General features: G+C 48.7%; 1 protein-coding gene across 8 annotated transcripts in view; it reads right to left on the bottom strand.

The window, feature by feature from the left end:
• Positions 1 to 14,872, bottom strand: part of cntln (centlein, centrosomal protein) — a 369,478-nt gene that overhangs the window by 26,992 nt on the left and 327,614 nt on the right. For all 8 annotated transcript variants that reach the window (XM_055632370.1, XM_055632366.1, XM_055632367.1 and 5 more), the window contains one exon: positions 2,439 to 2,516. In XM_055632370.1, coding sequence (XP_055488345.1) covers positions 2,439 to 2,516 — 78 coding nt within the window. The remainder of the gene's footprint in view (positions 1 to 2,438; positions 2,517 to 14,872) is intronic.

The following is a 14,872-nucleotide window of genomic DNA, read 5'->3' as shown; positions in this document are numbered from 1 at the left end:
CTTCCAGCATTCCCTCCCCAACCACAATCTGAAACATGGTTTATCCATGTTCTGCAGGGCTGCTGGCTGACCCGATACGTGGATGCAGGTGAGGCTGACTTTGATTAGCAGATGGATGGACCTTGTACTGTATTGTATTGTATTCAAATTTATTGTCATTGTCTCAATTAGAGACAACAAAATGAATTTCCCTTTACAGTCAGTATCACCAAGGCCAGAAATGGGAAAGAGATGAAAGAGAGAGAGATAAGGAATGAAAAGGAATGAAATATGAAGCCAGATGAAATGATTGAATACTTACAGGGATACATGTGTCAGGTGACAGGGGAAGGAGGTGCGGTATTGGGAGAAATGTGTGCATACCAGGTGGGGCACAGGGATGAGGAGGCCACATCAAGAGCATCAGATGCAAATGGGATTTCAGGATGTGCATATGAGCCTATGCCTAGGAGGAGGTGCGCTTGAACCTCTGTCTCAGAGGTGGTGCAAGTGAACCTCATTCAGTGTTCCCCATGTGGCCTCCTTTACACCGGCACCACCAAGCGTCGAATGGTGGCCACTTCGCCCAACACTTGGCTCGGAACTCTGGGACCACCTTGGTCTCATCGACCACCTTTGCTGGTATCATCCAGAGGAAGTTGGTGGACTTCTTCTGGGGCAACGGAGAGCACTGGGTCTCTGCAGCGGTCATGAGTCTCCCGATCGAAGAGGGAGGTCAATCGCCGGTGTGCATTCACATGCAGGTGGCGGCTCTCCGCCTTAGGACCCTGCAGATACCTGTACTCTGGGCGTCCTCCCAGTTGGCACGTGCTGGCAACGCACTTTTTCCAACGGGGCTATTGCCTTCAAGGTGGTACGCGGATACCGATGGTGGGCGTCAGCCGTGCTGTCCTTCAGAGGATGCCCGGCTTCTACCGGGACCAGCTGAGAGTCTCGAACTTGGTTGCCATCAACCAGTGCCACTCTCCGCCGGCGGAGGATGACGGCAGGCCCTTGTCACGCCCCACCGGGGATGCTTGAACGTGTGGAGTACTTGTGGCTGAGCAAACCCCCGCTCAGCCAGAAGTACTCGTTGGATCCAGGCACCAAATTCCTTCTTGGGAGCCGGTCCCACACTACCCGAGCCACCTTTCCTCGACACCCTTCATCTCCCTCCGAGACGCAGGGAGGCGTATCCTGTACTGGCTCCTATTCCACACCCTGCACTTCCTCGCCAACTGACCGGACACAAAGTGGCGGTTTGTGTTGCCTTTTGGTCGCAAGAGGCCCCCGGTGGGGGGTCCATGATGCAGGGATTCTCTCCCTCTATATCAGGGACCAGGAGTGGAGGGTACTGCACCGAGGAGTCCCGTGCAATCTGTTTATCTCGCGGTTCACAGACTCGCCAGCCGCCTGCCAGTTTTGCGGGCTGGAAGAGTCTGTGTTCCATGCGTATATGGAGTGCGTGAGGTTGCAGCCCCTAAAGGGGCTACTTCTTGCCTTGTGGCTGCACTTCACATCCACTATCCTCATCTGTGGACACCCTGTGTGTAGGGGATGTCTTGGTTAGGTTGCTCCTAGGCCTAGCCAAGCTGGCCACAAGCGAGTCACTTTCTGACAGTCTTACCTTACCTGACATCAGCAAAAGATATGTGCTGACAAATTAAATGAAAACTATTGTCTGGCCTGCAGTAAATTGAGCCACTCTGTGCGTGAGTGTGACTCTACCTTTCAATTCTATTCTTGCTACTGTGGTTGGTCCCGTTTTTACAGTTGCCTATGACCCATCTTTGTTGATGCAACCGACCTTTTGGAGACAGCCACCTTGCTGGTTCTTGCACCATACACTGGCACTATAACATCCTCTTTGTAAACTATATGACATTTTGGGAGTGTTTAATGCTCAGTGGGTGGCAGGTATATGGAATGACCTGCCAGAGGAGGTAGCTGAGGCAGGTACTATAAACGCATTAAAAAAAAAACCCAGACAGATACATGGATAGGTAAGGTTTAGATGGATGTGAGTCAAACATGCAAATGGGCCTTTTAGATAGGGTATCCTGGTCGGCTTGGACGAGTTGTGCCAAAGGGCCTGCTAATTCAGATTTTCATTTCCAACTGGCTACTTTGTGAGATTATTCACATGTTCAGATAATACATTATGAAGAATTCTGGCAAAGGACTTTTGTCACACAGTAAGAAATAAAATCACGTTGGTAAATTGGGCTGAATTGTGAAAGCAGGATTGACAAATGATTTGAGGAAAGTACTAGATAAAATAAACGTATAAAAACAATGTTTGTGGCTATTTTGGTATAAATGATGGTTGCTGATTCAGAATGTCTTCATTTACTCTTTAATGTATTTGTTTTGTTTACTTCATGAATCTGTAAGTGAAAGTTACTTGGTAGGCAAAAGAGCAAGCTAGGCTTAATGGAACACATGGAATGTTTCGGTACCTGGCCTCCAAGTATCTTCTGTATTTGAGCCAGCCAATTTTGATCTTTCTGCAAGGCTTTTTTAGTTTCTCCTGATTCCTGCAGATGAATAAAATACAGAGTATTGTTACATTTTCTTACAAAAGTAGTTAGGCTTAATTGTGCAATCCATGGTCACATGCAGAAGCAGGCTCATACACCAAAACAGAATATGCCGGTTTCTTCCATTCAGTTGCCTCATTCGGCTTTCCATGCTGGGTGCGACTGCACCCCCCTTTTTTTTCGATAGAGTAAGTAAAAATCACGAGGGAGAAAAAAAAATCGGGGGAAAAAAATGTTTAAAAAAAAATCGGAAAAGAAAAATCATCGTTTCCACTTTGTCGGAAAAGCGCTAAAAATTCTGATTCAAAAATGTGGCCATCCGCGCCTGCGCAGTTGGGGAAGCGACGCTAAATGACGGCGTCTCTCCGCACGTGCGCAGTGGGCCAGGGCGGGATCAGACTGCCATTTGTTCTCCACACGTTGAGCTCGATGCCTCGTGTCGTCTACTCCAGGTAAGTAGTGGAATATTGCATTGCAGGACGGGGAGTCTGTTTTTTATTCTCAGTTCAAACTACCCACGAGGGGGTCTAATCTGTCCCGCGGGATAAGGGATATCCATTTCTCCGGGGGGGTTGCGGGTTGAGATGTCTGCCCGCTCCGGACCAGCATCTCCATCCGCGGCGTCGGCGCCTCGCCAACGGCCAGCCTGGCGACCAGGAGACCGTTCTCCAGTCGCCGGGGGGGAGTGGCTGAATCGTAACCCAGCGGCTATAACCCCAACACCAAATGCCACTGCGGCGGGGCCCAAGCCATCTTACCCCCACGCCACCCCCGCTGGGCCCACGCCACCCCTGCTGGACCCACGCCACGCCCCCCCCGGGTCCATCGCCACCCTCGCTGGGCCCACACCACCCCCGCTGGGCCCACGCCACCCCCGCTGGGCCCACGCCACCCCCGCTGGGCCCACGCCACCCCCGCCGGGCCATCGCCACCCCCGCTGGGCGCACGCCACCCCCGCTGGGCTCACGCCACCCCTGCTGGGCCCACGCCACCCCCGCTGGGCCATCGCAACCACCGCAGGGCCCACGCCGCCTCCGCTGGGCCAACGCCACCCCCCCGCTGGGCCATCGCCACTCCTGCAGGGGCCCACGCCTCGCCCGCTGACCCCCGCTGGGCCAACGCCACCCCCGCTGGGCCATCGCCACCCCCGCTGGGCCCACGCCTCGCCCGCTGACCCCCGCTGGGCCATCGCCACCCCCGCTGGGCCCACGCCTCGCCCGCTGACCCCCGCTGGGCCAACGCCACCCCCGCTGGGCCAACGCCACCCCCGCTGGGCCAACGCCACCCCCGCTGGGCCATCGCCACCCCCGCTGGGCCCACGCCACCCCCGCTGGGCCCACGCCACCCCCGCTGGGCCGACGCCATCTTCATCTTTGCGCCCCCCCCCCGCCAAAAAGAGGGGGGGGGGATGTGAGAGGGGGAGAGAGAGAGGGTAAGGGAGAGGAGAGAGACAATATCAATATCAAATAATATCAAACAATAGGAACTGCTTTCTTTTCCTTGATAACAATACTGAAAAATATGAATTCCATTGTTTGTGTCATAAATATACATTTTAATGGGATCATTATATACAGATGTCACATTTCCATTTACAAGACATTACCAACTACAGAGGCTGTGCCACAAAGTCAGAAGACCTGAGTGCGCCGCTGGCAGAAAAGCTAAATTGCTTCTTCTCCCGCTTTGAAACATCACAACAGCAGCACTCACCTGCTACAGCCCTGTTCCCACCCTCACCTGGCTCCTGTACTACCCCACTCACTGTTGGGGAACACGATGTCAGACGGGTGCTCCTGGCAGTGAACCCCAAGAAGGCTACCGGCCCAGATGGAGTCCCTGGTAAGGTGCTCAAAGCGTGCGCCCACCAGCTCACTGCCATCTTCACCAGAATTTTCAATCTCTCCCTGGCCCAGGCAGTTATTCCGTCCTGCCTAAAATCAGCCACAATCGTCCCTGTGCCGAAGAAGTCTCCCATCACCAGCCTTAATGACTACCGTCCTGTTGCCCTCACTCCGGTAATCACGAAGTGCTTCGAGAGATTGGTCCTCCAGCACATCAAGGACTATCTACCACCAGACTTCGACCCCCACCAATTCGCTTATCGCCAAAACAGATCCACAGAAGACGCCATCACCGTAGCTCTCCACTCTGTGCTGAGCCATCTGGAGCAGGGGCAGAGCTACGTCCGGATGCTCTTTGTGGATTTTAGTTCAGCCTTTAATACAATCATCCCGGACATCCTCATTGGTAAACTGGTCACTCTCGGCCTCCCCACTGTCACATGTGCCTGGATTAAGGATTTCCTCACAAACCGGCCCCAGACTGTGAGACTCGGCCCCCACCTCTCCTCCACTCGCAGGTTGAGTACCGGCTCCCCACAGGGCTGTGTGCTAAGCCCCCTCTTATACTGTCTCTACACCTACGACTGTAGTCCGGCCCACAACAACAACCACATCGTCAAATTTGCTGACGACACTACTGTGGTCGGACTTATTTCAAAGGGAGACGAGGCAGCCTACAGAGAGGAAGTCCTGAAGTTGACAACCTGGTGCTCAGAAAACAATCTGGCTCTGAACACCAGGAAAACAAAAGAGCTCATTGTCGACTTCAGGAGGCACAGCACCGACTTAGTCCCCCTACACATTAACGGCGAGTGTGTGGAGAGGGTCAACACCTTCCGGTTTCTCGGCATCCATATTGCTGCTGATATCTCCTGGACGGACAAACACGACGGCGGTCATCAAGAAGGCTCAGCAGCGGCTGCACTTCCTGAGGGTCCTCAGGAAGCACAACCTGGACTCTAACCTGCTGCTGACCTTCTACCGCTCGTCCATCGAGAGCCTGCTGACATACTGCATTACAGCATGGTATGGCAGCTGCACCAAGGCAGACAGGGAGAGGCTTCAGAGGGTAACCAGGACAGCGCAGAGGATCATTGGTTGCCCTCTCCCCTCCCTGATGGACATCTACACCTCCCGCTGCCTTAGCAGGGCAAAGAAGATCACCAAAGACAGCTCCCATCCTGCGTTTGGACTGTTCGACCTGCTGCCCTCTGGAAGGCGCTATAGGTGCATCAAATCCAGGACAAACAGACTCAGGAATAGCTGCTTCCCGAGAATTATATCTACCATAAATTCAAATCCACACATGCACTGACTACACCGCCCAACACGGACTTCCATCTGTATATATGTATATATGTATGTAGCGCCGTAGAATTTGTGCACCTATTCCCCCCCCCCCCCCCCCCATCTCCCTTCTGTTTTGTTTTTCCTGTTTTCTTGTTTTTTGTGTAAAACTGTATTTATGCACTGAGTACGAGCAGCTTTCAGTTTCACTGTACATGTATAGTGACAATAAATGGCATATCATATCATATCATATCATTTAGAGATCGGGGGGGGGGGGAGGGGGGTGTCAAATATGCGTCAAGTCGATAGCCTAATCGTTAAAGAGTTAAAAGATAGCCTAATCGATAAAGAGAAGAGGAATCAGAGCTGCCATGGAAAGGTACTCTGAGAAGTTGAGGAGCAAGTTCTCAGCTAGTGACTTCTTCAGTTTAGAAGGGCATACAAGAAATCACCAGCTATAAGAGAAAAGCCCCCCGCTCTTTGGACAATCTTCAGCTGACGAACAACCTGAATGAGTTTTACTCCAGGTTTGCTCTGGTACCCCCTCCCCAACAAACACAGCCAGACTCCAGTCTGCAAAGAATGAACCCTGCACCCTCTCCTTCCCATTCACCACTTTACACCTACTTAAGGCAAGACTCCAGTATGAAAAGAGTGGACCCTTTCCCACCCCAACCAACACTTCACACCCACTCACAGCCTGACCTCAGTCTGCAAAAACTGGGCCCTTCTACACCCACCCCAACTCCAATCACCACTTCACACCCAATTACTCATTTTTAACCAGTCCCTGCAAAGATGTACTGTCCCTGCCTGCTTGAAAGTCTCCATTATTGTCCCTGTACCCAAAAAGGTAAGGATTACTGGTCTTAACGACTACAGGCTTGTCACACTGACCTCTGTAGTCATGAATACCCATGAAAGGCTTGTGCTGGCCAAACTAAAAAATATCACAATCCCTCTGCTGGACCCTCTGCATTTTGCATATTGGGCCAATAGATCTGTGGATGACGCAGTCAATCTGGGCCCGCCAGGGAGTCTATGCGAGGATTTTATTTGTTGATTTTAGCTCTGCATTCAACACCATTGTGCCAGAGCGACTACGCTCCAAACTTTCTGAGTTGACTGTGCCTGAACCCCTCTGTTGGTGGATCACCAGCTTTCTGACACACAGGAAGCAGCATGTGAGACGGAAAAGCATATCTCGGACCCGCAAACGCTCAGCATAGGAGCACCGCAAGATGCGTACTCGCCCCTCTCCTCTACTATCGCTACATCAACGACTGCACCTCCAGACACCTCTGTCAAGCTTCTCAAGTTTGTGGACGACACTACCCTACTCTTTTCAGTTTGACATATTTCCTATAACATGGTGCCCAGAACTGAACACAATATTCTAAATGCGGTCTCACCAACGCCTTATACAACTGCAACATGACCTCCCAACTTCCATACTCAATACTCTGACTGATGAAGGCCAAAGTGCCAAAATACATTTTGACCACCTGATATACCTGCGACACGACCTTCAAGGAACCGTGCAACCATCAACCACCTCTGCCCACCTAATTGATCCAGATCCTGCTGCAATCTTTCACAACCATCTTCACTATATGCAAAACCACTCACTTCTGTATCATCAGCAAATTTGCTAATCTTGCCCTGTTCTGTGACGTTTCACGGAGTGCTGGAGTAACTTAGTAGGTCAGGCTGAGTATAGAGGTTGGGAAGTAATGTTGCAGTTGCAGAAGAAGGTGGTGAGGCCACATTCAGAGTATTGTATTCAGTTCTGGGCACCATGTTATAGGAAAGATATCATCAAACTAGAAGTGAAGATTTATGAGGATGTTGCCAGGACTAGAGGGCCAGAGCTATAGGGAGAGGTTGAGTAGGCTGGGACTCTATTTCATGGAGCACAGGAGGATGAGGGATGATCTAATAGAGGTGTATAAAATCATGATTTGAATAGATATGGTTGAGTCTTTTGCCCAGAGTAGGTGAATCGAGGAGCAGAGGACATAAGTTTAAGGTGAAGGGCAAAAGATTTAATAGGAATCTGAGGGGTATGTTTTTCACACAAAGGGTGGTAGGTGTATGGAACAAGCTGCCAGAAGAGGTAGTTGAGGCGGGGACTATCGCAACATTTAAGAAACAGTTAGACAGGTACATGGATAGGACAGGTTCAGAGGGATATGGATCAAACGTGGGCAGGTGGGACTAGTGCAGATGGGGCATGCTGGGCCGAAGGGCCTGTTTCCACACTGTATCACTCTATGACTCTATCTTTCCCTCTCAAACCCATTCTCCTGCCTTCTCCCCATTACCTCTGACACCCCTATCAATCAAGAATCTATCAATCTCCTCCTGAAAAATGTCCATTAACTTGACCTCCACAACTGTCTGTGGTAATGAATTCCACAGTTCACCACCCTCTGACTTAATAAATTCCTGCTCATCTCCTTCCTAAAGGAATGTCTTTTAATTCCGAGGCTGTGGCCATTGGTCCTAGACTCTCCCACTGGTGGAAACATCCTCTCCACACCCACTCCATCCAGATTTTTACCAGGCTGGGACAGACGGCAACAGCTTCACACCGTGTCCCAAAGCTTGTTTCCTGTCCTGCATCACCCAAGGTAGCAGAGACATTATAGGAGAGGGCAAGCACCGTAACAAAGTAGCTCACGATGGTTTGGGTAACATTCAGGAATGTCTATGCATGTCACATCATGAATATTACTGAAGAACGGTCTTGACCCGAAATATAATCTATACCTTTTCTCCAGAGATGCTGGCTGACTCACTGAGTTACTCCAGCACTCTGTGACGTCATCTATCCATGTTCTCCAGAGATGCTGCCTGACCCGCTGAGTTACTCCAGCACTCTGTGAAACGTCGCCTATTCATATTCTCCGCAGATGCTGCCTGACCCACTGAGTTATTCCAGCACTTTTTCCTTTCCACCCATAAACCTCTCTCTGCCTTTACATTTCACTCCTCTTTCAAATCTGCTCTACTTATCTACATTCATTTTTCTTCTTAACATTTTAGTCATGGAATGATGCAGCGTGGACACAGGCCCTTCAGTCCAACTTGCCCACACCGACCAACATGTCCCATCTAAACTAGTCCCACTCACACGCGTTTGGCCCATATCCATCTAAATCTGTCCTATCCATGTACATGTCCAAATGGCTCTTAAACATTAGGATAGTCCCAGCCTTAACTACCTCCTCTGGCAGCTCGTTCTATACACCCAGCACCCTTTGTGTGAAAAAGCTACCTCTCAGATTCCTGTTAATTTCTGAAATATTGGTCATAAATTTGGTGCAAAAATGCTCAAAAATAATGCTCAGAATGCATCAGAGAGCATCTAAAACTCGAGCTTCCAAGGCCCTTAAGCGGGCCCAGGACCCTGGCATTGAGGGATTTCACACTTCGTGCTCATGATGCGCGCAGCGCGCACATTGTTTCACATTAATTTTTTTGTAATCCTGTCATGCCACCACCCTTTTTGGAAAGCTTCGTATGGGCCTGTATTCATCTGGTTTTATTTTAAAAGCTTCTTAGCTGTTTGTCTCAAAGGTTTCCTGTTGTAGTACTACATTCTGAAAATCACTCCAGGGCTATTCCTCTTGATTTCCCTACAGGGCTTGGATGTGGTGATTTTGCATGTGTGGACCTCCGTTTATAGATTCTCCCGTTCTCTTGGCACATACTATATTGTACCTTTGAAAAATTTCATTAAAAAAGCCCCATCCCATTTTTATGCTTCCTGATAGTTATGATGGATCTCAAATGGAAAATCAAACCTGTCTTAATACTCAGAAAGTGGAAATTGTAAGAAATAAAATGACCAAATCCTGCCCACTGCCCCACAAATAAGTTAAATCTCTTTTCACCACAATTGCAGAGTACAGGATGTTAAAATACCACATAGGAGCTGCTTCAATAGTGAAAAGTCTCACCAAGATATTTATGCCACGGGTGCAGTTTTGTAGGAGATTATTTAAAACAAACATCTTCCCTGTTCCGAGTCTCATTGTGGCACAGATGGTCAACAGTGCTTATGCATTCATAATGTTCCATCTGGTCTTCACGGAGCAAAGGGAACAAATGCTCTACAAGGTAACCTGGTGAACATTACTCACCTCAGCACAAACATAATTCTGCATTTCAATCAGGCTCTAACCGAGAAACACGCAAGCATGAAGAAAACCCCATAAGGTTGAGAAGGGCGAACGAATGTGGCCAGTGATGAGCAGTCAAACCGGACAGATCCCCTGTAACGTGATCACCAAACATTAAAAAAGAAACAGATGCTGAGGCATTTGCTTTCATTATAACACAAGGGAAGGTCCTTTCTCATCTTTGAAAGCAGATTTGTGGCCAGTGTCTTTACAGTACACATTGATTGGGATGATGCGGTTGGCTCTATTGTATAACCACGTTACGAGGGAGCAGAAGGTTAAAGGGCCTGTCCCACTTACGTGTCCTTGGGACGCAAATTACACGACCTCGTGGTTGCGTTGAGCCGCGACTGTCCCGCGAAGGTCGGGTGTGATTACATGCGTACGCACAGCCATCTGGAGCACGTGGCATCATTTGAAGATGGACACAAAGCTGGAGTAACTCAGGGGGACTGGCAGCATCTCTGGAGAGAAGCAATGGGTGACGTTTCGTGTCAAGACTCTTCTTCAGTCTGAAAAGAATGGTCTTGACCCGAAACATCACCCATTGCTTCTCTCCAGAGATGCTGCCGGTCCCGCTGAGTTACTCCTGCATTTTGTGTCTATCTTCAATTTTCTTGGCCCTGCTCTGGGAGTAGAAGTGGGGGCGGATCTGGTCCACAACGGCCATGAGCCCCAGGTCGAGTTCGGCGATCGTTTGCCTGCTTCTGCTGCTGTTGAAGGTGAGACATTGCATCGCGCTAGGGTCTTGGGCCTGTCCCACTTTGGCTGTCAGTTCCACGACAGGCCGTTGGCGCGCAAAGACTTTGTTCACTACAAAAATTTCGGAGCCCCGCGCGATGTCGCGCACAACTACATACCCTTCCGCGATTCTTAGTGGGACCGGCCCCGAGAGGCCATACGATGCCCGTGCGCCTCAACGTGACCATGTGGTCATGTAATTTGCGTGCCAAGGACACGTAAGTTGGACAGGCCCTTAACAACACTCATAGGAGATGCAGGCTTTCATATACTGACCCTGGCCTTGGCCTGTCTTTGATTTTGATGGACATAGAAGTTTCCTTCAAAAAAATGGTTGGGTGTAACTTGCATGTTAATAACCCAAATAAGTCAAGTTAAATCTCCCTAAGCCCTTTTGCAATAATGTGTTCCGAGAGATCAAACCCTGAGAATCAATTGATTTACTTTCAAAACAGTTCCATCATTGGAGCTGTCTCCTTAGAGAATAGACTGATGCTGAAGTGTTAGTGACAGCAGTGCCTCCATGCTATTGCACACATTGAGAAATTACCTTTAAATGCAGCCATTCTATTGTCTTTTCTGAGATTTCTCCTATCTCTCCATCCCTCCCCTTCTTCTTCTGTCGTATGTCTTTTAGACCTGCAGCTCCGTTGAGGCGAGCCAGGCCAACGTGTCATCGTCCAGGTCAATCAGACCTCGTTCACCATTCGGTGGCCGGTGTTTGGGGCAACTGGTGACTATGTGCTCCACTGTCTGTGTTGGGTCCCCACACTCGCAGGAGGCGCTGTCCATGAGGCCCCACCTCTTCATCGCTACTCCATAGCGTCCGATGCCTGTCCTTAAGCGGTTGAGGGTTGTCCACTGCTTTCGGGGCAGGTCCTGGCCAGGGACGTCCATGGGGTCATTGATGTAATGGTGTAGCCTAGATGGTTCCACTGACTTCCAATGGTCTCTCCATCTCATCTTGACCCAGGCGGCCTTGGAAGCGTCAGCCAGTGTTGTGCAGAGCAGCTCTTGGGCTTGTGTGGTAAAGGGGCGCCGTGACTTGAGGTGCACTCGTCGTGGTGTCTCTGTGACGATCTGTCCCTCCCCCATCCTAGTTCTCTGACTAGTTTCAATGTCCTGATTAATTTTACTGTTTGGATACTTCGTTGTCACCTTCCTCTCAGCCAACAATGAACCATTCTACATTTCCTTGATCATCGTCTGCTTTGATCTGTCTTTTTCAGATCCTTACCCTTCCATGCCTCTTGTTTCCCTCTCCCCTGACTCTCAGTCTGAAGAAGGGTCTCAACCCGAAACATCACCCATTCCTTTTCTCCAGAGATGCTGCCTGTCCCCCTGAGTTACTCCAGCATTTTGTGTCTATCTTGGATTTAAACCAGAAAGTGCAGGTCCGTCCTACCCATTGGAAACATATTGATTGAGCCAGTTGATGAATTCTTGTAAGATTTGTAGTTGTTTGAAATTTGCAAGCATGTTTAAAGGAAGGAACTGCTTATCATGAGGGAGCTGACCTTGCCAATGGTGGTTTTACTGTCACCAGTGCGACTGTGCCCACATGCACACAGAGAAAGACGGACTGCTAGAATAATCTAGAGACTGCCAGTGTGGCCTTTTCAAGCACAAAACTGAGCTGTCAGGAAGAAACCTGTACTGAAGCCATGCCTCCTCCTTTGATGACCAGGACTAAGCTGCTGGGACAAACCAGAGATCGCCAGCATCATTGGCACATGTGCTTTGATGGGAAGGAACAGTGGCCCCATGAGGTCCTGGACTCCCTTACCACTGTAAATTAAATATATCATGTGAGCTCATCCGACTGCTAGCGTCAGTGTTTTAGTTACATTTAGAGATATAGTGTGGAAACAAACCCTTCGGCCCACTGAGCCTGCGCTAACCAGTGATCCCCGCACACTAACAATATTCTACACACACCTGGAGTGGAAAGCCTCTCCCTGGGAGCAGATGTGGAGGAGACGGATAGATTGAGACTAAGGGTTGGCATCTTTGCAAGAGGCAAGGTGGGTGGATGTGTAGTCAAGGAAACTCTGGAAGTCAGTGGCTTTATAGTAGACATCAGTGCATAGTCTGTCCCCTATGATGGAAATAAAGAGATCGAGAAAGGGAAGAGAGTTGCCAAGTGGTCGAAATGATTTTGAGGACAGGGTGGAAATTAGTTGTCAAGTTGATATAATGAATGAGTTCTACAGAAGGCAACCCCAATGTGGTTACCGATATTGTGGAGAAAGAGGTGGGGATTGATCCCAGCTATGTTTGGAACAAGGAACATTCAATGTTCCCAACGAAAAGACAGACATAGCAGACATGACTACACATTTTGACTTGCGGTGAGAGGAGTCAAAAGTTGTTACGAGCGAGGACAAGTTTCACCACATGGAGGAGTGATAGTAGAGGGGAAGTGATTGGATGTCTGTTCAAGGAAGGACTGGAGGACTCTAAGGCCTTCATTGTGGGGAATGGAGGTGTAAGGGGAATTGACGTTCATGGTAAAGATGAGGGGGTTGGTGCCGAGAAGTTGAAAGTTTATGAAGTATGAGACGAGTGTGAGGTGTCACAGATGTTGGCCAGTAGCGAATGGACAAGATAGAATTGAGGTATTTGGAGTGGAGTTTGGTGGGGCAAGAACAGGCAGAAACAATGGTGCGTAAGGCAGTGAAGGGGTTAAAAAAAAGGGCAATGCGGGAAGGGCTGGCGATTGTGGAGAGGAGGAGATCATCAGTGGTGATGAGATCTATCTGGGAAATGGTAGCCCTGTGTTGATCTGTGGGGTTATGGTCAAGGGGAAGGAATGAGATGTTCAAAATTTGATGTCTGCTCTCTGCATGGGAGAGATAAGTCTATTTTTATATTACAAACAACAGACGTTCCAGCACTGATCCTTGTAAGACATGACTGGTTAAAAACGGTTTTGTTTTTGCTCCAGTCAAAAAAATATCCCTCAACCACTACTTTCTGTCTTCTATGACCAAGCAAATTTTGTATCCAACTCATAATTTCTTAATCTTTTATACCAGCCATGCTTTAAGTAATGCGGACATATACACTATCCCACACTTATCAACTATCTTTGTCATTTCCTCATGAATATCAATCAAATTGGCAAATCAAGATCAAGAGCAAAGAAGATCATCAAAACTATCTTTGTCTGCCCTCTGGAAGGCGCTTCCTCAAATGGACAAAAACTCAGGAATATCGAGAATTAAATTGGCAAATCACACATGCAGATCTCACCGCCCAATACGACCTGTATATATGTAATATGTATGTAGGCCTGGCTGCACCTACTATCCCTAATGAGTTCATGCCCTTCCAAATGTGATCTCACCCCTTATCCAGGCTGGCTAACTATCCCTAATGAGTTCATGCCCTTCCAAATGTGAGTGAATCTTGTCCCTTAGAATTTCCTCCAATAATTCTCCTCCACTGATGCACGTGATCGGGAAGTGGTGGCGTTTTTCCGAAGCATCAGTGACTTCAAACCAGCAAACCACTAGACATGGCAGTTTCCTGGAATAATCCTTGCGCTAGGAAATTGTGTGTAACAGTGACCTTGATATCGACTGGCAGAGCAGTCATGGAATTTTCTGTCAAGCATCTTGGTGAGTCAGTCTGCAAAGACATTGCTTTTTGGAAAGATTTATATGGGATGACGCTGGGGATGCCTGCGGTACAGAGCCCTTCTGTACTTTCTCTCTTGGGTACCACTAATACCTCCGCTCCAGTTCCATGTCCACAATAAAAACCATTGGAAGCACAACTGCAATGCCCACTGTGAGGGGTTTACGTTTTGACCTGGAAGTGGTACTCAGTAGACTTCTTTATGGTGACAGAAAACATATTTTACAATAAGCAGGCAGTTTCTCAAAGGTTCTGTGGCAGTCTGCAAAAGTGGCAGGAACATTTGTGTGCTTGTTTGAATCATGAAACGGTTGAGGATTAGTCCTTCAAAAGATCTTTGCATTTGTTTTGGACAATTCAGCATGATGTTCTGCACTGGCAGTACAGCATAAATCTTACATGAATAAAAGCTGTGATATTTGTTCCAGATATATCTCCTGATTGATTTTATTCAACAATCTCGCAAGTGCTGCCTTCAATTCAGGAACTGATTTGGTTAACAGTTACAATGAAATTGTGGTTCATGTGTGAGTGGCCTATGATTCGCATGCTTGTCTCCGAATTTCGGCATGTAATATTGAAATACGTCATCACACAAGGAATGACATAAACATTTGGATTAGAAAGGTTCCTGACTGTGTAACTGCAA

The sequence above is a fragment of the Leucoraja erinacea genome, chromosome 3, assembly GCF_028641065.1.
Source record: "Leucoraja erinacea ecotype New England chromosome 3, Leri_hhj_1, whole genome shotgun sequence".
NCBI lineage: Eukaryota > Metazoa > Chordata > Chondrichthyes > Rajiformes > Rajidae > Leucoraja > Leucoraja erinaceus.
Note: the sequence above shows the minus strand (reverse complement) of the source record. Positions and strands in the feature narration are given on the sequence as shown.